Here is a 22,158-nt window from a genome sequence, read left to right on the forward strand (position 1 = left end):
CGCTGCCAGCGCTGCCGCCCCCCACCCCAACACCGCGAAGTTGCGGGACGCGCCGAGCAGAACCCCCCCGGGCAGCCCCCCCCAGCCCCAGGCACCGCCGCCCCCCCCCGTACCTTGTTGCAGTGATAATAATCCAGCGGCCCGAGGCAAGTGGGGTCGGCGCCGGGCAGGGACCCCACGGCGGTGGGGGCGGAGGGGTAAAACCTAACGTCCATGCCGGGGCTGCGGGCGGCGGCAGGCGGGGGCTCCAGCGGGCATGGACCCGGCTGCGGCGGCGGCGGTGCCTCTGGCGCGGGGGGCGGGGAGAGGGCGGGCGGCGGCGGCGGGGGGGCGGGCGGCGGCCCCCGGCCCGCCCCGCTCCGCACCGCCCCGCGCCGGGGCCGCTATTGTTTGCGGCGGGGCCGGGCGGCTCCCCCCGGTGGCCGGGCCGTCCCCCCGTCCCGCTGCCCCGTCGCCGGGACCGGTGGGCGCTGGGGGAGCCCCCCCCCGGGGGCGGCTGGGGAGGGGGGAGAGCGGGACGCCCCCCTGTCCTCCGTCCCCAGCCGGCCCGGAGGGGAAAGCATCAGCAGCCGCCGGGGGACCGGCAGCTCGGGTGTGACGGCGGGTCCCGCTGGGGACCCTGTTACATCTTTGCCGCCTACACCGAAACACCGTGCCCGGTTTTGCCCTCCTCTGGACACAGGACGGTGCCAGGCAGCCGCCTTTTGCCCCCACACAGTGCCTGGTCCCCACCCCTGAAGAAAGATGCTCTCTGTCGCCCTGATCCCCCCACCCCGAAAAAGGATGTTCTCCATCGCCCTGACCCCCCCACCCCTGAAGAAGGATGCTCTCCATCACCCTGACCCTCCCACCCCTGAAGAAGGATGCTCTCCATCGCCCTGACCCTCCCACCTCTGAAGAAGGATGGTCTCCATCACCCTGATCCACCCTAAATCCAACCCTGGCACAGAGACCCCGCTGCTGCAAGGCCTGCACATCCCCACGCACTCTTCCACCCAGGAGAGAAAAGCCGGTCTCTGGTGTTGGCCCCCACTCCCCAAGGCATGGGGCCCTACAGCCCACCACCACCCCAGGCTGCCCGGCTCTCTGTACCTCTCCACCCTTACAGACCCTCCCATCGGGGAGGCAGCACCCACTCATGGCCAGCCAGCAGCCCCTCTGCTGCTGTCCCCCTCTGACTCCCCACGGCCGGGGTTTGCAGGGCCGAGCAGGCACAGAAAGCCCAAATCCAGCCGTGGGAGGGAGGATGCCCTGAGGTGGCTCTGGGGTGCACAGGTTTACCCCCTTTCTGCCACGCCACCACGGGCTCCGAGCTGTCCTGCTCCCCTCTGCGCACCTCCAACAGGCCCCTTAGGAAACCAGCCCGGGGAAGGATAAGATTATATATGGAGCGTTTTTGCAGTATGTTATTCCATTCCCAGATCCAGTGAGTTACCACAACCGGTCCATATGCTTGCAGACAACTAGGACAGGGCTGATAGAGTCAGTTTGCTGGCAAACCTGTGATGGAAACGGCCTTTGTTTTTTTTAATATAAACCATCATGACTACGAAGACACATTCGCAACATGCACCCTACAGGACTCTCTGTAGCTGGAAAACTGAGCTAAATAAATGCTGAGTTCTTCCACAAGCATCTTTCATTGCAAGAGTGTGGCCAACTCCTGCCAAATTCAGGAGGGGGGAGGCAGGCTGGGGTTTCGAGGCAATGCCAGCTCTGGGAATCAAGCGATTATGTAAAAATCGTAGCTCTCATTTAAATTAAAAACAATCTTTTAGCCCTCGTGATAGTAGAAAAAATTTATTTGAGGATAAAAATTGATTTGGGCACAAAAACTACTTCACATTTATTATTATTTTTCAAACCATACAATTTTTCTGGAGAATTGGCATCAATCCTTCTGTGTTCGGCAGCGAAGCAGACTGGCTTGCAGGAGTGCTCCGAGGGCTCCCGGTCAAAGGCATTATGGAGACTTATAATGTTTTGCATCACAACTTTGAAGATCTGCGTTCAATTGATCTCTGCTCTTCCTGATTTGCAGACATCCAGAAAGGGCTGGTTTTCTTCCTTCCTTGTTTCAGCAAATACAGAACTGGCCCGTCAAATTATTAGAGCTTCATTATTTTTGTAAAACCCTCCCAAGTAGAGTGACTAGTATATTATTAAGTATAAATAATTAAAACTAAACGAGAATTGTCAAAATAATGGAACAAAGTGTATTTTATGATGCATTATTCTGGCTTGTTTATCCACAAAATTCAGTAATTAGTAAGCAGCCTCTGAGTCATTAGTATGAATTAGCAAGGTTTTACTGTATTATTATCTTTATTAATTATCATAATAATTATATTTCATATATTGTGCAGTCATTGCTAGCAGCTTTACAGTTAAGGCTGAATGGGCTTTTTCACTTAAAGCAGGATTTAATTCTGTTGTTTCCTACAAAAATTAACACATTTTGTCACTGAACGTGCAGCGTCTCCCCGGCAGATACAACCCAATTTCTTTTCAGTGCCTGAGACGCCACAACGGTCCCATTCAAACCATTTTAAAAGCTCATCTTTCCCAAACGAAGCACCGCTTTCTTAATGCCGCCTCAGATCCCCAGAGCACGAGATTTACAACAATCAGCCCCGTCAAACTTTGCACATTCATCTGCCTTTGTTAGACCTCAAACAGAGACTGATCTGAAAAACCCGTCGTCACAAAGTGTTATTGCTATTAATATCCATAAATGCTTTTCTTTTTTTTTTTTTTCCTTGTATATGCCAAGGGAAGCTAGCAGAGGAAACGCTCTTCATCAAACAAATGTTCTTGCGGCTCACCTCGTGCCTTCAGTGTTTCTACTCACTAGTCTGTCAGAAGAAGACAACCCGGGGGAGCCGAACGTCGGTCAGCTTCCCGGCACCATCCCAACGGGGCCTGGGGGCTGCCATGTCACAAGGTGCCTCCAGCCTCTGCGGCTCTGCCCCTGCTGCCTGGGGGACCTGCCCACGCTCGCCAACTCTTCAGGAACCCTCCAGCTTGTACCTGCTGTTACATCCTTCCTCAGCCTGTTTTTCCTCGTGTTTCAAGGCACCCTGTCCCTCGTGGTGGTCTGGTGTCCACCCTGCGGAGCAATAGCGGGTGTCTGTACCAGGAGATGCAGTTTTGGCTGGACTCCTGCTTTCCTCCAGCACTTTGGTGTCCCTCCCTGCATAGGACCAACATTTTACAGCCCTGCCCAGGCAGCGGCACCACTGGGGCAAAGCTTCTCCCCCGGCAGGCGCAGGGCTCACAGTGCATCCCACCCGAGCAGCAAGGGACTTGCCCAGCTGCCCTGAGGGGACCACGAAGGTGCAGCCAGAGCTGGCCAAGGCTGCGATGGGGGTGGCTGCAGCTCCTGAGCCCCACAGCGTGCGCAGGCTGCAGGTGTCCTCCTGCCGTGTCACCCGCATCTGGACTGCAGCAGAGCTTAGGAAGGAGCAAGGTGCCCTCATGCCCCTGGAAGGTCTCTCTTTGGGATCTCTGTTGTCCACATGGAAGGAACTGAATGAATTCAGGCACCCACTAGGTTTTTCCCAAGTAGGGGAATGTCCCATGCATGGGTTTGAATGCAGGTATCTAAATCACACCCAGATCCCTTTTTTTGGTGTCCTGTTTCTGAGCCTTTCCCAGCAGGTCAGAAAGCAGCCTCTCCTTTTTTTCATAGCTGGTGATCTCAGAAAGAAGGCCGGAAAAGACCAGCTCCGTGGGAGCTGTTTCAGCAGACGGATGCTGAGCCACATGATGATGATAACAAGCTTCTTCTCCCTTAGTGATGTCCACGTCAGACAGCCCTTACCTGCCCGCTGTGGAGACTCAGCTCACTTTTCATTAGATATCACCAGCTGGGCAAGGAGCACCCCAACAGTGCAAAGGATTGCAGGGAGCAGCCCCAGCCCACGCAGCCCTTATCAGCACCAACGTAACCTGCAGAAATAACTCAGGTCAGTTGGACCTCAAAGGACCACCCTTGGGGGATTGCTCACTGCAAGGGCCAAACCTCCAGGCAGGCAGAATGAACTCACCCCGCAACAGTGCATATGCCTGCTGCAGGCACAGCTCTGCCCGTGGGGCTGGGGCAGAGGCTTTTCCCATCCATGACATGCCGTGGCCCTTCCTCTGGGGCTAGTGCAGCTCCAGCAGAGCTGGGCAGTGTCCTCCATGAGGGAGAGCCAGGTGCCAAAAGGGACAGGGAGAGGTGGTGAAGGCCCTCGGCAGAGGAGCAGCTTCCACTTGGCTCAATGGGTTAGCCATCCATCAGCAAAACACCCCCTGGGTCCACAAGTAAAGAACCCAGAAAAAAATGAGTCAAGACCTTGTGTTTCGGCCAAGCATCAAAGAGTGAAAGGAGTGGTCCAGGACAGCCGAAGGGGCAGCAAAGCCAGCAATGCCACCCAAGCTGCAGCGTTCACAGCAGAGCAGGTAAACGCAGCAATGAAAAGATGCTGGTTGTTTTGGTCTTTTCACAACTGACTCCTCACAGACCCCAGACTGTTTGTAGTTGCTTTGGCCGCGTCACTGAAAGAGTTGCTCCAAACATGACAACTCACATTTCATGCCTAACATTAGCCCTGGAACAGAAACAGCAGAGTGTGATTATCTCAGCAATCCCATTCAAGCCACACGGACTCCTCACAAAGAAAAGAAAACTCCACAGTGAGTATTTCTAAATATTAGACTAAACCTGAACAGTCATAATTTCAAAGGCATCTTTCAGAAGCAGAAAAAAGTGACTGAATCTGTCAGTTTCATTATTTGTTTCAAAGTGGTCTTCCTCCTCTCAGCATACCATCTAAAATGCCTGCTGAAATGATTTTTAGAATAATTTAGCACAATGCATTTTATTACCTTAAAATACTGGTATCATTCTTCCACTGTATTATGCAGCTATATTTTGACATTTTAGCCTTATTCCCAGTTTATGGCTCAAAACTATTTAATTCAGAGTTACACTCCTCATTCCTGCTAGGAAGTATATAGATCTCTAAATATTCAGTAGTTTCATTGGTCATAAAAAAGATGAGCAAATGGATAAAACCAATTGCCAATAAACACAATGAAAATGTGTACATTAAAATGCAATGAAATTGGATTAATTAAATCCACATTGCATCTGGATTTACATGTAATACAAAACAAAATTAAATGCAGCACGAGAGCTTCCTATTACTTTAAAATTTTGAAAGCATGTTCGTTTACCTGTGTGGGCTCTGGGTCAGGAACTGTGCTAGTAAATAAAACCATCCACAATCTAGATAAGCTAGATTTGACCCACAAATCAAGGTTATGAATTTGGTGTTTCATGTAATTTAAAATCTAATGTAAAAATGTACCTCTCCTAACAAAACAGATGGTATTAGGCCTTCTTTTTGGCATTGGGTTTTGGTACCTGTCCAAAAAATCTTCTTGACATCCTTTAAATGCAGCTATTTAGCCACCTGTCACTTTGCTTTAGATGCCCATTGAATTTCTGACAGGAAAAACATTATTTTGTCTACACATTATTTCCTGACACAAGAAACGTAGCACATATACAGCAAAGTTTACACATTGTGTGAAAATCTATTTAAAAAAAGAGGAGAGTTGTTACATGCTACTAAGGCAATTACTCCATAATTAATGTCACTGATAGGATAAAACATTCCAGAAGCCCAAATATAACAAAACAAAACAAGCTTAAACATCACAGGGAAGCATTAAGGATGCTCACACATCAACTTACACTGTTCTTCTGCCCAAGTGAAAATATCTGCTCCTTTTTCATCAAATATCAAACCAGCTGATGCTTGTAAGCAAATCATTTCCCCCTCAAAATCTCCATAAATATGAATATGTTGAAGAGCAAATGTGCCAATACTGTAAAATATATTAGTTTCTTCTCATGTTCGAGGTGATGCTTGGACACCTTGATGTATCAAACCCAGGCTCTGTGCTTCCTCCTAACCTTTAGGGTGTTAGCCAAAGTCGCGGGTAGGTGGAACCCATAAAATCCTCATCTGGCTTCCTTTTTACTAAATTGAATGATAAGAAATCTCAAGTTTAGCACATTCCACAGAGGCTAGACGTAGCAAACGGAGCTGCCCCAGTTACCCAGTCGTTTAACTCTATGAAGAGATTTGGCAGCGCACGTGAACAACCTTGGGAGTAGCTGCTCAGGTCTCCACCAGGCGAAGGTGACAAAACCCTCGGAGGAGCTGCCCAGGTCCCCACCAGGCGAAGGTGACAAAACCCTCGGAGGAGCAGCCCGGGCTCCCGCCAGGCGAAGGCAATCCGCGGGGGCAGCAGGGCCAGGTGCCCACGCAGCATCGCGGGGAGGCGGCAGCAGCGTGCGGAGGCACGAGCGTTTGCACGGGACCCCTCTCTCTGAGCTTTCCCCTAAAGCTGTTCTTTGGGGCAACATCAACACATTGGCTTGAAAATGACAGCTGATGGTTTGCAGAGCCAGCTCAGGACTGCGTTGATGGCGTCGGAGTGCCAAGGCAAGTTGTTCTTAGTTTAGGAAATACGTGATGGAGCAGAAGGAGGATATTTTATGGTTTATTAGCAGACCTGTCCTCTCAAAGATTATATGTATTGTTTCTGCAGGCCAGAAGTTTCAACACACGAGGTGAAATCCTTTCACTAATAAAGGCAGAGAGAACCTTGTCCTTCACCTCACCTCCTTAAACCCATACCCAAATTCATTCCTGATTGTTCAAAGGATGACCCAAGAGCTTGAGGAGATGACACAACCCTGACAGTGACACACTGATCAAGGGCAACCAGCCTATAACCCAGCCCACAAATTCATAGACAGCGAAGTTTACACATTGTGTGAAAATCTATTAAAAAAAAAGAGGAGAGTTGTTACATGCTTATGTTACATACAAGACCTGTCCCTTCACCAAGGCAGCCACGCCAAGGTCCATGTTCCTTCCGTGATCACCCATCACCTGGTGGAGGTATTTTTTCTACATGAAAAATCAGCAAATTTTAGTGACTTGCCACCTTTCATCCACGTGAACAGGGCGGGAGTCACCCCGTGGGCTGCGATGAGCCCAGCATCCCTCCTCGGCGAGGTGGAGCCACTCAATTTTGCACGTGTGGGACATGGTGAATAAGGTTTCTGTAACTAAGTGTTACAAAAAACATTTAAAACAATTTGTCAGGGTCTTGTGCCACTTGTATAATAGAGGAAATTAATCCCAAGCGCCTTCCCGGCCACTGGCAGGAGTATTACACCAGAGATGAATTTGGCTTCGTATCTTTAATTTTACTGTGCAGTCGCTGAGAAGAAGTATTGCTTTTGATTTCAAGGATGTCACATACTGTGACCAAGTTTAACAGTTTCTTCAGTGTTCTTCCTCCTAAAGTAAAGGAGTCATTTCTTATAACTAAGCTTTGAATGAATGTCTCAGGCTCACGCTCTGAAAGTGATGCAATTGAATCATCTCACCGGTTCATTTTGAGGGGTGAAGCCAACGCTCCCCTCGTCTACCCAGAAAATTAATCTTTCTGAGAGCAGCTTTCGGGCTCTTCAGTGCTGAGGAGAGTGATTTTTGTTTTATAAATGATCTCCTGAGCTTACAATAGTTGTCTTCTTTCTCTAAACTTAGGCAATATTTTGGTGGTGTGAGGGGTCTCCCGGCTCACCTTCAGCCCACTGAGAAGATTGGTGGCTGATCTTAGAAACTAATTATATTTAAAAAAACCCAAACCAACCAGTTTCTTATGGCTCTGCTTTGCCAGGGTGTCAAGAAAAAAATATCTATTGTGAGATTTGCCAATTGATCTAGGATTAAATGTCAAAATTCATTTTAGCTCAGCTTTAGTGCTGCAGTTTTTCCTAATGTTTCTAAGCCTCTCCTTTTGCTTTCACCCAACATACTATTGCTGGGCATTCTGTGGCCGGGTGGGAATTCCCCAGGGTAGCCTCTGGTCTGAAGTTAGGTACAGGTACTACACTTAAGAAATGTTTTTTGCATGTATTCCCACACATGAAGACATGCTGCACCCCTACTTGACAACCCAAAATATTATCACCTTAAGAATCAAGGTTAAAATTAGATCCCAGCTTCCTCTTGGCATACCTATTATACTTTCCTAGTGACAGAAAGTTACCTTTTTAAAAACAAAACTGTTAACAAACCTGGAGATTATCAGTGGTTCCTAGCTCTTTCAGCCTGACCTGGGATGACTCCTGCTTCTTCAGATGGTTCATCATCGTCCTTGCAGGGCTAATGGAGTGAGGGAGAAGCGAGGTTTGACACAAGCCTAACATTAGGCAAATGTAATGGCATTGCTAAAGCATCTGAGAGTCTGAAGCTTTGAACATGAAGAGGAACTCTGACTCCCCGGGCTTTTGGCAGCCTTCCTCCAGGGTTTCTGCTGCCCATGGAAATGCCGGTCAGTGTTATTAGCTGAGCCGGACAAATAATGGATTTTCATTTCAATGGCAGAACTAAAGACTCCAGCAATGCCAGGGTGGGTGCGGGGAATTATCACGGCTTAACCCCCAACATGTCCTCTGTCTGAAACAAAACTTCCAGCTAAGTCTCAGGTTACTTCCTGTCCTCTGTATTTTAAGATAATTATGTTAGTTGGGAAACAGAAACCTTCTTTCCAAATGAAAACTGAAAATGTCTCATTTTTGAAAACATTGTAATGAGATATTTTGAATATTTTCAACCAGTTCCCCCCTCCTCTCTTTCTCTTGCAGAAAGAAGTTGCAAAATTAATGCAAATCACAAACTGTTTAACGCTGATAATTTCAGTTTTCACCAAAAAGGTACCTCCTGCCACCAATGCCCAGTGACAAGCCCTGTCTGCTTCAGGCCCAGATGCAGAGAGACCTTGGCTCTCAGCTCTGGGCACCTGGTAAATACCCCAAACCACACTCTGCCTCCTTTTAGTCTCTGCCCCTGTTCTTCCACCCGTACCCCCTGTCACCACCGCGGTAGCACCCCAGTGCCCTTCTGTCCATCGTGCCTTTTGCTCCTGCCTCCTCTCTTTGGTCTTCAGGCTTGAGTTTCACCTTGGCCAGCTGCCTTCCACGGCTATACACGACCTCTGCCCCCCCAGATAAAAGCAGCAAGTATCACAAGACTTGGCAAAGGGGTTTTTTTTGGTAATTTCCTAAGTTCTGTGGGCTTGTACAACATGGATTTCATACAGCTTCTTCCATGCTGACTTTTTGCTTTGACTCTTAATAAGCTTCATCCCAGATTCTGCCATTTTACCACTATTTTCCTCTACAGTTAAAACCTGCAGAAACTCGGTCCCTGAGCAAGGCAAAGAACATGAAATCAGTGTGGGCTACACGGGCTGCGCCACTCAGCACACGCTTGGGATCAAACAAAAAAACAACTTTCAAAAAACCAAACCCACCACTACACAGCTCATGTTCTGGCCATGGCAGCTACAGAAAAACCTGCTCTGAGACATGGCATGGGAAATGTCCAGAGAGATATCTGGAGGAATTTAGACTGTGGATGATGAAAAATTCAGACTCCTAGAGGGAAGAGAAGGTAAATATAAATGAGAATTGTTCCGGTTCAGCAGCACCTGTGTGCTCGTTGGCATACGGGCACGCTCCCCAACTCAAACCACACTGAGGGTCTGAAACACCCAGCCACTGCACGTCCCACGCTGCTGGAGGACTTTGCACCTGAATGGAGCAAGGGAAAAGAAAGGTTTACCCCACCCTGATATTCCAGAGGAGGCCACGTTACACTGACAGGACTGCTGTTCAGCATCCCGTGGGGCAGGGGAGCAGGGTTCCAGGGTTTGCTGCCGGGAGAAGTACCCTGGGGGCACAGGCTGTGCCAGGCACTGCTCCCTCCCTGCATCCAAGGAGTCTTTGGAGAAAAGCAGAATTTTTGCCACATAGGACCACCTTAATAAAATACCAGTGAAACACAGCACTTCATTATCGTCATGAGCTGGGGAGAGGGATTCTCTATAAAGGAAGTTTTAATGGTTAAGTATGTTTTTTAAAGCAGATAAATTAGTTTCTGCAAGTTAAATACAAAGAAATCAAAAACCCCAACCCTGAGCATGTTTTCCCTGTGGATGCATTGCTGCCTTCGCCGGTGGGCCAGGGGCTGGCTGAGCCCCCCAGCTGGCTGGCCTGCCATGGCATGTCCCAGGCCCCGGCAGCCCCAGCACCATGATGCAGAACAGAGCCCACACCTCCCGGAAAGTCATGTTTTCCCCTGAAAGGGGAGAGTCTCGAGATTTCAAGCAAACCTTTGCCAGCTGACTGTGCAACTAAAGAAAACACTGATGTAATTCAATGAACAATGAGGAACCCAAACTTAGCACAATGATCATTCTGGCTTTGTTTTCGATTTCAGCAGCTCTGCACAACATTGATTACATTCACAGGGGTCACGTTTGCAGAAACCAAAGTCTGCAAGGGAGTGCATTCTTCGCCTGTGTTAAGAATACCGCCCTGCTCCATGCGAACGCAGGCACGAGCAGACCTTAACCTGGTGAAACCCACTTCCACAGCACAGTTAAATCACATCTGAGTGTGTGCCACAGCTCTCTTTAGTCCCGTTACCCCTTTGCTCACAAGCACAGCCCCAAATGATGTTCAAGGGTGCTTGGTTTCAAGGCAGGGCAGCAACGCCTGAGGTCTGTGGGAGCTGGAAAGTGTGGAGAAACCTGCTCCATCCACTGCTGGAGAATGAGATTACAGTAGTGAAATCATTCACAGCCTGGGTTTCCAGAGCACCCACTTCATCCAGCTCTGGGCTTCTCTCAGTCTGGTTAATAACATGTATTTCAGAATTTCTGCAAGCAGCACCCTTCAGCATAAAGGTCCTTGCATTCCTCAAAGGCAGGGAGCGAACAGCTCTGTGCAAGAGCCAGCGCATCACTCTGGCATTCGTAGGCGTAATCTGCTTTGTTTCAACGCTGCTGAGCGTGGCTGCAAACACCGGCCACCAAACCCATACTAAAAACAAGTAAACCAAGAAAATCCAGCAAACTCAGTCATGCGTCTTTGACTTTAGCACACATACAGTTGGGTTTTGGTGTTGGTTTTTTTGTTCAAGGAAATGTTTATCCCTCTCAGATTTTAAATGGGGGGGGGGGGGGGGGGGCGAGGGGGGGAGTAAAATGAGCTGATAGCATATCTTTAAATAACAATGTAATCCCTGTGTGAGTTTCTTTTCCCTGGCTGGCAAGACAGGGCTCCCAGTCTGACCAACTATTAAGTGTGCTATTTCAGGTGCTTGGATCAGTACCAGCCTTTCAGCATACTGAAGACATGGCAAAAGATGATGTGAGAATAACAGAAAAAAACATCTATAATTGTTTAAATATTTAATTCTGTTTCTGAGATCCCTGGGAGAGGCAAACACACACTGGCACTGCGGGCTGCTAGCCAGTGCCCTGGGCTGAAAGAAGGTTGCCTTGCAGAGCTGGATAGTTCCGAGATGGGAAACCAAGCACAGGAACAAAGGGATGGCCTCACCTGGGCAGGGGGGTTGCTAGTGGAGCTACCTCAGGGGCATGGGCTGTTCAGCATGCTCCTCAGCAATCAACACAATGAAGACGTCTGCAGACAGTGCAGGGTGCTCTCGGACTGCACGAGGCCAGCTTTGCTGCTGGGGGGAAGGTAGTGTGGAACAGCCACCCAAACAACTGGGCAAGATGCAATGCAGGGGGAATTCAGCAGCAAGAAATGCCAGCTACTGCAAGCTGGAGCAGCAACACCAGCCTTGTGTTAGAGCTGTGGCTGTGTACATTGCGTATGCTGCTCAGTAAAGATCTCAGAGCCATACAGGCAGTTCTTCAAAAACATCATCAGCTCAGCAATCAGGGACGGTCAAAAACGTAACAAGGATGCCAGCGACCGTCAGATGAGACACCGAACAGAAAAAGTCACTTTGCCAGTGCATAAATTCTTGCTGTACCATCTTCTTAAATACTGCAAGTAGCCCTAATATTCCTCTTTCAGAAAGGATGTTGGAGAACTGGAAAAATCTATAAAGACAAGTTTAAAGCAACAGAATTGTGAGACGTTTCTGTAAGAGCAGCTACTTACAGGATAGGTAAATACATAAGAACTGTAGCTTGGAGAAGAGAACACAGAGAGTTCCGATACAGGCTCCTAAAGTCATGAGCAGGAAAGAGAAAGATGGGACAACCATTTATTATCTCTTTTTCCATTATAAGAGAGAATAATTTCCTTCACAAAACAGTAGGACCTGTATTAAGTTATCCAAGAGTAAGCAGTTGTCCATCCCACTGGAAATGAAATTGTGGAACTCTTTGCCATAGGGTGCTGTGGGACCAAATGCACAGGTGGGTTTATCCCTTTATAAGTCCTTGAAAGTAATTAGTTGTGGTGACCTCAATATGTAACATCAGGAACTCCTTACATTCACGTATTCCTAAATCTGAGATAATACCCTAGGGAAGCATCATTCAATACAAGCTTTGTCTCTTTTACACTTCCCTTAAGCAGTCACTGTTGGAGATAGGATATTAGGCTATATGAATATTTAGGAAACTTTTATGGCTTTAAAATCATGGAACCAATAGGAACAATTTTGCTCATATGGGCCCTGACCTCAGAAAATGAACATGAGGCAATCAACTTCAGCAAGTTCTGGCTCCAATCTGACAAGAAAACAGGAGGCGAGCATTGAATATGGGAAGTACTGCAAAAACTACAAATACTGTTGTTATTGGTGAGTGTGGTGGTGGTTTGTCAACACTGGAGGAATGTTTGCATTAGCCTAGTGACAGAGCTGACCCAGGAACATACAATAATTACTTATGCTCCGATGTATTCACTAAGCAGCAAGAAGACCATGAAGCAACCTTCCAGCCACTGGGCTCGGGCAAAGCCCTAGGAATGGCACTTTCCCTGCACAAACCACTTCTGCAAAGACTGGGCCAAAGGTCTCTCCTGCACAGGAGTTTGTATATCCCGGTTAGCTGGGAGCAGCTGCAATGCTTTGCAAAGCCATGCCTCCACGCCTCTCCTGCCGAGCGTCCCCAACAGAGGGTCTTGGCCAGGGACAAAGACCAACAGGTTTTACCAAAGTTCAGGTGATGTCCTGAGCTAAGCACCACTGCTGCAGGAAACCTCTTTCCCCTACATCAACGTACTTGGTACATCTGTTGTTCTAATATATAAAAAATGTCTTAATTAAAACCTATAGACAAGATCATTCCCCCTTATTTATTGAGTGACAACTTAAACGTTTGTGTTGAAAGTGTGGAAGCAGGCATGGCTCACTGTGTAAATTCTTTGTTCAGATCTGTGCAGCATTTACTCTGTGTTAATCCCGACGTGCCATCCTGAGCGATAGCTGCTTGCCATAGCAGAGAAGTGCTTGGAAAGCGCAGGCAAGGCAAGACCTCAGAAAGTTAAACCATTAATAAATCTACAGGTAATTTCCTGACTGAGAGAGTTCACCATCACAGGAAAAACCCAAAAACAAAAACCCCACACATCTAAATTACACCTCTGGTATTAAGAGCAGTTCAGCATTGCTTATGGTCTTTGAGTCACAGAATAAACAAGGAGTCAAGCAGGAGCCGCGCGAACCTCGCCAGGTTTGCCTTTGCAGAGCTGCAGATCTGAGATGAGACTTAAGCTGGGCATGTGGAGGGATGCAGAAATCTTTAGATTTGCATATACAATATTGAGATCATGAGAATGTCACATTTAAATGCAAAACTCACGTGTCTCATGAATAAAACATGAATGGTGGCAAGATTGATTTATTCCTTCTTTTTTTCTCCCCTCCCTCCAATTGTCACCCCCCACCCCACCCGCTGAAGAGACACTGATCTGCAAAGCAGACAATTCCTCCTTCTCTTCCCAGGGAAATGCATTGATAGATGAGAGACTCGATAAGAAGCCGAAAGCTCTTCCAAAACAAAAACATGTGCGTGTGTTTTTTGTTTATACTTGGCTAGGAAGTAAAGAAGCATCATTTCCTTTCGCTCTCTCTCCCCTGCTTTCTCAAGAGATACCTTAATACCATGGCAACAGCCTTCAACCCTTTTCTTGTATGACACAACCAGATTTGGAAAAGGTTAGCCGTGTGTTGTAATCAAATCCAGGCAGGTCAATCATGTAAAGAGATGACTTCCCATGCGCAGTGGAATAATGAATGAACAGATCACACAGGTCCTCCTTCCTTCCCCTCCTTCTCCCCTCACCATTTGAAGTGCCAGGGTATTAGCATTTTGTCTCTGGTGAATAAAATTGAAGTGAACAATTTCCAGAGGTTACTAGAAAATGTAGAGTGCTGCAGAAATGGAGAACCTGTGGTTATAGCCGCTAAGAACAATAACAAAAAAAAAAAAAAAAAAAAGTCTCCAATGTGGACATGCACCTCCTTGTGCCATTAATGAGTGGAGAGGTTTTAGGTGTAAAACAAGATAAGACACGTTAGTGCTGTGAAACATGCCCTCTCACAAACTAAATAGGTCCCACTTCCTTTTGCTGCATGTGTATAATTTTCAGGCTTAACATATCACTGCCAATTTCGTGCTTTGAGAACAGCGATTCGGATCTCATTAATATCAGGCTGCGATTGGTTTTGGTTTGTTTGATGACACTTTCTAAAAAAAACCACAGACACTTAGGATTTATCCAAATGTTGGGAATGTATTGATTCTGACAACATTTGCTTGAGAAAAATGTCTCTGGTCAGCAATGAAATTTCAGATCAAAGCTGGGAAAATACAGCACAAACTATCCTGAATGAAGAGACTTGGGACATAGGAGCTCCTGATGTACGGTTCTCCCCGTATCTCCTGGTAAAGCATCTCCACATGGTAAATATAAAGCCTTCCTTGACTTGGTGGCTAGACAGTCAGCCTGACCCGACTCCTGACATTCAAGCCCCACCAATGCACCTCTACTGAATATTAAGCTTCACGGGAAACACCACACCAGCAGAGACAGCCAGCAGCCCTCGGTCCATCACACCCATCACAGAGCTGCTCTGTGCATCACTTGGGTCCAAGTTCCTGGCCAGCTGGTCGGAAACATAGTTGACCTAAGGTGTCACATAGCTTATAAGCAAATACATGCTTTCTGAGGGATAGTCTCTACCTTCTTCAGCGTTACAAATACTAAACCCAATAGTGTTAGTAAAGCTCTATTACTTGTCTCATTGCAAGAACATTTTGGGGAAGCGGGAAGGCTTTGTGGGACAGGGACGTTCCTCACTGAGCTGCACAATATTCTTACTGCCCAGTATTCACCAGAGCAGCTTTTAGCAACACAGGACATCGCAGGCTTCCTATACACCTGGCATTTGTCACAGCTGTACTTTGGTTTAAAAAGAGGCTTCATTCTGGGTGTTAGCTTCCAGGACTATTTACTGCTTGTATCTGCAACACAGTGTTGCTAACATGCTGCGATTTGCAGCTGGAGACTGGTTGATGGAAATGTTTTCATGGCTGTAGCCACGAAGGGCACAGCAAGCGGGCAGGATCCCACAGCAGTGACCCACAGTGGCACTGATGGGCAGGCAGAGGTTTGGCACAGTCCTGCTGCCATCTGAATAGGGACAAGGAGGACTCCAGCTGCTACCACAGCTATTTCTCTATTGAGCAAGAAACAAGCAGGCCAAAAGCAGTGGGTTTGTCCACTGGCTACTTGCAGACACTAATCCCAGATTAGTGTCCAGCAGGGAATGGAGGAACAGGGTGACGGAAAGCTGAACCCCCAGAACACCCCCTGAACCATCACTCTGTCCTTGGGTTAACACTCCCCTGGTGATATGAAAGATGCAGTGAATTCAGTATTTTGTATTAATCAATATATCCTTCTCTGCATGCACAGCTCATGGGTGTGTGTGTGTGCACACCATCACGGATGCTTTGTTTCACCCCAGAAAGGAGCTAAAGCAGCCAGTGCATGAACAGAGCAGACCTTCCTCCCTCTGGCCCCCTTCAAAACACACGTATTTTACTGAATCTGTGTTATGCACATAGTTTCCTACTATTTTGATTCAGGAATCTCCAGCTGGTGATGCTGACCCAGCTATTGACTCTAGGGAAACTATTCCAGTTCATACCCACCAGAAAATTACACTGGGCCAATTCATTCCATTACACAAGACCGTTTCTTCCAAACCCTTGGACAGATCTATTCAGATCGTAACTGTAAACATACAGATCCCATTACTCCAATGCAAATGGCACTGAAGTCTGCTGCTGAATTCACAAAGGCAAGTGTCCAAGGCCACTCGTGCATCCTCACTCAGTCTTCCTGTAAGCGTGCCTGACAGCCTCCGAACGTGAGTTGTTAAACCAGGGAAACTTTAGGCATCTTAAAACAGTCTTACAATTAAACCAGAAATCAATCTTAAACCTAAGCTCACCTACAGCTTTCACACCTACTAGAAGTTTCCGAGACCTCATTTTGACTGAACTTTAATTATAAAGATAATTTTGATCTCTGGATGTTAGCTACTATAGAAAGACAATACTGAAAACTAGAAACTTAGAATGAAGGAGCCTTGGAAAAGTATGAGCTGCTGTTTCAGGAGAAGGCCTTTTAGCTAATATGCTTTATTCAATCTGCAGTAGGAAAATATCTATAAAAATTGCAATATTAACCAATGCTTGAAATTGAAATTCATCATTTTATTTTGAAACAGCTTATCTTTCAGCATGGGATCCAAGTTCTGTGTCGGAAAAATTTTTATCATTTCCCCCAGCAAAGGATAAGAATGGAGAGTGTAAGAGGGATTAGGATGAAACCATTGCAGGCTTGATAATGGCAGAGAGGTTTTTAAAGATTGACTTTGAAGTGAAAAATTAAGCAAACCTTTAGAAAAAGACTTCTTCTTAATCAGAAAAAGTGTATTTATAAAAGCCATCAATGTAAACAACAGAAATAGAAGACAGTCATTCAGCCTGGCATTTAGCTGTCCTCAGTAACCTGGAAGCTGGGTTCATTTTTCTTAATTTACATCCTGAAATGAATGGAGGCAAAACAGAATTGCTTTGTACCGAGCAAAGCCAGGACTAAATGATCTAGTACCTGTGCTCCTGTCCCATCCCGCCACTGTCCCCTCTCTAGCAGCCAGCTGCAGCTTCTCCCAAGCACACTTCTCAAAGCAGTTACTGTGGAAAAAACTGATTTTAGTCCAATTGCCACAGGATGTCCTGAGTATCAATCAAAGACAGGCCATGGGATGAAGAGTTTTCCACCACTGAGCAGTGCTTCAAACCTGGGTGGCATCAGGTGGGCACCATGACTGCATGGGGCTGGGGTCATCCCCGTTAATGTGGCAGGACCCAGCCCAGGAACCGTCTGGCCAGCCAGGCTGTCAGGTCCACGACCCACGGATGGCCGGCCAGCCTCAGGAGGGAGTGCATGTCAGAATATTTTTTAAATCCTTATGACTGGACAGCTCAATCACATGGAATTTGTTTTAGTCTTTAATTAGATGGCCAAAATGCCTTGATGAGGAAAACTTTGTCCCTTCTTAAATTACCTGCAGACAGTCCTAATTTTTTAGTATTAGTCCATTGCATGACTCATAGTAGTAACAGAGAGCTTTGCATACTGGCTGAGGAAATTCTTCCAATCCAGACACTTAGGGAATAAATATTCCTAGTATTCTTCAGAGACCTCTTCCCTTCCATGAGGTCTGGCATACTAAAACCTCCCCTCAGTTCTCCATTCCTGAACTTACTGTTCCAGCCCCCTTCCTTCATTTTTTTTTTTTGAAACTAAATACGCTCATCTGACTTTTCCCTTCTCTCCACTAGGCATCATCATCTGATCTTGAACTCAGCAGTTGTAAAGCCCCAGGACTACAGAAAGTCAACAGCTTGCACCTACCTGGTATCCGAGAGAAATCATACACATCTGACAAAGCTAGAGAACGAGCCCCTTTAACATTGCATACTCCCCTCCAACCCCTTTCTTGTAGGTGGTGGAGCACTTTCAAAACACTGTTCAATAAAACACCTTACCCTGCCACATGGGCTCAACACTGTAACCATCATTTACAGGATCTCTTTGGTGCTCACAACACTACCCAGGGCTGCCTGCCCAGGGCTGTTAAATAGCAGCCTGGTGATCCCCAGCAGCAGGTGAGCCAGGGCTCACAGGTGAAAGTTTTGGGTAATACAGTAATAAAAGCTACTAAAAAGCCATTCTTGCTGTTTGCATCCTATTCTTTCCTGTGCTTAATCATCCATTACCTTTTCACTTCAGTTTGGTGCTTTTAGGAACTACTCTATGTGAGTGACAGTTTAGTCCCTTGCACCTAATTAAAAAAACTTTGTCATTTCAGCTGTATTGCTTTCTCCTTTTTATCCCCACTTGGCACCTGCAGTTGCTCCCTTTTGCTGGAGGGAGTAGTACTGGGCAACAGCAAAGTTAGTAGGCATAGGAAAGCACTTGGGCACATTTAATTTTAAGGCTGTGTTTAAATTGTGCTGATTTCGAGAAGCTATCATGAAAATTAGTTTCCATCTAGGACTGTTATCTTGAATATGAGGTCTAATAGGTAAGATACGGGAGAAGCTGATCCTTTGTTTCTAGCAATATTCTAAGAATGAACATCACCCGCATCTAAATACCAGATACCTCTTGAGTTGATCTGGCTATGGTCTTAGGCATGGTGTAGGAGTCCTTTCCCATTGCTGTTCGGCCTTTCCCATAGCTAAGCTAGTTTTAATTTATTTTCCTGAATTTTAACATACCAAATCCCTATTCAGCTTTAGAAGTAATTATTATGTCAAAGCATTAGGTATTTTGAGAACTACTAACAGATGCTCTGCTGTTATTTCATATCCACCTACGGCACTGAAGCCTCTTAGGCATTAATGACTATCGTCTCTGAAGGGGACTTACAAGCAGCCATGTGGGAAGGAAACAATTTCCTAGGCTTGATCTCTCAATAAATGCAAAAATCATCCCTGATATCTGCTCCTCCCTTTGGGCTGGCTTCATTCCCCTCTCATTTCCAAAGGATCACTACATCAAAGATGTAACTGAAGATCCACACTAGAAGTACTCGTTTCAAATCCAAGTCTAGGAGAAATGAGTGGGATTTCCAGCAAAGTTAATGACAGCAGTAACCACAGACACCAGCGGTGGTGCTGAGCCTCATGTTCCACTGAGTTCTGAGCCTCTTTGTATCCACCGCAGTGGGGTGGGTGGAGATATTTATGTGACTGTGTTTGCGCTCTTCCCTGGTTCTTTGATTTGTTTAGCAAACTCTGGTTTTCCCATGGTCCTTCCAACCAAAGATATCCGCTGATTGCAAGGTGCCCTTGTGGGACCAGCACTGATGTCATGACTTGTGGGTGCTGGAGGGTTAGACCATCTTTACTCGGAGCTGAGATCATAAAATGGTGTAATTCCCTGCTGTGGTCACTTCAGTGCAAGTCTCTGTGCAGTCACTGGCGAGGAATCTGGGTCCCTTCTCAGGATACAACAACTGCATTTTAATTGAATTAAGCTATATCAAAGTAATGCAGCCATCACATAATCACACTCCAGTCCTGCCCTGAAATAGCTCATGGAGTGATTTACAGCTCATGCTCCCAAGTAGAAAGGACAGAAATTAATTTCTCCTTCATTTACAGCCTGAGAAATTTTGATACTTGAATTTTTCAGATTCAAAATTTGCCACATTCATAAACGGCTGACAGTGAAGAGTCAGGTGAAGAGTGGGACATGGAAATTTGCACTGATCACAGACCCTCTTAACCGCCTTCAACACTTCTTGCTTCCTGATGCTTTGAGAAGGTCACAGCTCAAGCTTATTTTTTCCTTTCATTTGCACCTTTTACATTGATCTTCTTAATTTTCCTTGTGCCTGCGATCGCAGAGTGATGCTTTGCTGTGCTCCTGCAAATGCAGATCATTTTGCCTAAAGGCCACATGGCCGGCGCTAATTTGTCTGGCAGCTGAGGGAAAACCAAGGCAGATGAAGTGTCCTTGTTTGCTCGGTGTCTCTTTTGATTGCTTTCAAAGCATCTGCTGGATCCTCTGGTGCGGCACATCTCCCTTCCCTTCTGAAGGATGCAGATTTGTGCCCCTTACAATTAACTCCCCTGACCCGCTGCGCGCGGTGCTCTCCGAGATGCGCTCCTTCAGGGCACAGCACTGGTGCTGTAATCTGGCAGCCAGCTCCTCTTGGTAAGCAGGGTCACGGAGCAGGAGAGGGGCCAGGATGCTTCTGACCTGACTTCTCAGTGTCTCCCTTTTTCCCAATGCTACCTGAACCCCGAGCGTGTTGTTCCCTGCACTCGCCTGGCAAAAGGCTGAGAGGGCTGAGCAGGAGCTGCGCTGAATCCGGGGGGGACACAGGGCCAGCTCCCCCAGGTTCTGAGCAATTGCATGGCGGGTGTCAGGTAGGACTGGGAGCTGTTAAGTTTATGTGCAAATCCTGTTTCCTATCAAATTAAAACCGCACCTCTGGGTTTCATTTCCACGTGTGCTTTTATGAGAGAAGCTCATTCCAGAAGTAACGAAATCCCTGTGCACCAAACACCGCCCCGTGAACGGCACTGCCCTAAAATCTCACCCAAAGCAAACCAGGGTCACTCTACTCCTCTTCCCTGAGTGTTTCCTTACCAGTGAATGATTGTCACCCTGGGCAGGTACCAGAAGGCCTTTTTGGATGACCCCACCATGGGGAGGTGTTCTGGCACCCTGAAAACATCGTCCCCTCTGCTGTGGCTGAGCGCAGGGGATCCCTGCTGCCTCGAGACCCCGTAGCATCCGTGCTGGGTCACCCTCCTCGGCCTCAACAGCCAAAACAGCTCTGTCAGACCTTGTGGTTCAATGGGATTGATAAAGCAAATGACATCAGGCTACATTTTTCTTCCAGCTGGAGGAAGTGCCTGGATTCAGCTCCCTTCTGCATGCCCACAGAAATCAGGCAATTGTGATTTATCTCATTTTTAATGTACTTTCTGCCGAGGATTTCAATCTGATTATCCCAGAGCTTTGGCCAACCACTTCTAGCCTAGATCCTTGGCCTTCTTCTTTCATGAAAGGCTGCTTTTAGCTCTTTGGCCTAGTTTTAACCCTCAAAGATAATCTCTCTGCAGCACTTGGCAAGTTGCCAGCAGGATTAAAAGCTGCTGGGGTTATTTACTCTTTTAATGAAATGCAATATACCCAAGTATATCAGCCCTAATTAACACCCCATCCACAACATCTCTCCTTAGCTCTGATGAAAAAAAATCCACACACTCGCAGTCACCCTGGCCATTAGAGAGTAGATGAATTTTGGTAGTTTTTGTCTCTATTACTGCAAATAGAGCTCTGCCTAAACTTCATGCATGCTGGCTCACTACTCCTTCTCTAAGCTGAATGGTTGCCAGGAGTTGTCTGACACTTTTTACTTTTATTTCAGTTTGGATGAAATGGGAGGTGGATGAGGACTGGAGACTCTGTGTACCCTTCAGCTGCGAGCAGCAGGGTGGCAGGGGCCAGGCAGGTCCTGGTGGGCACTGCCGGGGGCAGCTCCTGGAGGGCAGCTGCTGGCGTGTGGGAAGTGGGATGCAGGGCTGCACGCGGGTATCCATCCTGTCGGTTATAGCATTTCCCTGGTGAAGTCCTCCGGGGAGTTGTTTTCATAGCCTCCCTCCTAGATCTGCATTTTTTGGTGGTTTTTTTGGAAGGACCACCAGGAGCTGAGCTTGTGCCCCTGCTACCTGCTCTGCGAGGCTGCGCTTGTGCCCAGGGGAGCCCTGGGGGGAGCACAGCAGGCACGTCTCAGCCTCTCGGGGGACAGAATCTGGGACACCCCTCCCCAAATGTGCTCTGCCACACACATCCACCAGCCTGTGCTCCGAATGTGACTGAGCCCATTTCACCCAGCCCGCACATCCCTCCTGCTGAGGAATCCACCTGGCAGGGAAGCAGTGATGCCAGAGTGGGGCACTGAATCCAGAAGAAAGGAAATCCCTGCTATTTGAGGAAGAAAGCAGGTTTGAGGAGGTCTGCCTGATCAGATCTGATTTTGTTTTCCAGTGTATCTTAGCAGTCCTTGCTGCAGGGTTGTTGTGGGAGAAACAAGTCTGACACAAGAATCCTAGAAAAGGACTCCAAGGATGCTTTGACAAAGTCTGGAAAGCCTGTCTTAACTTTTCACTGTCACAGCTGCCAATGGAACACTAATATATTCGTAA

At 47.2% G+C, this 22,158-nt stretch overlaps 1 protein-coding gene across 1 annotated transcript in view; it reads right to left on the bottom strand.

Moving 5' to 3' along the window:
* Positions 1-304, bottom strand: part of TOX2 (TOX high mobility group box family member 2) — a 150,684-nt gene extending 150,380 nt beyond the window's left edge. The window contains exon 1 of the mRNA XM_055722255.1: positions 114-304. Within this exon, the coding sequence (XP_055578230.1) occupies positions 114-215 (102 nt within the window). The 5' untranslated portion in view covers positions 216-304. The remainder of the gene's footprint in view (positions 1-113) is intronic.
* Between the last annotated feature and the right edge of the window lie 21,854 nt (positions 305-22,158).

The sequence above is a fragment of the Falco cherrug genome, chromosome 10 (genome assembly GCF_023634085.1).
Source record: "Falco cherrug isolate bFalChe1 chromosome 10, bFalChe1.pri, whole genome shotgun sequence".
Taxonomy (NCBI): Eukaryota; Metazoa; Chordata; class Aves; order Falconiformes; family Falconidae; genus Falco; species Falco cherrug.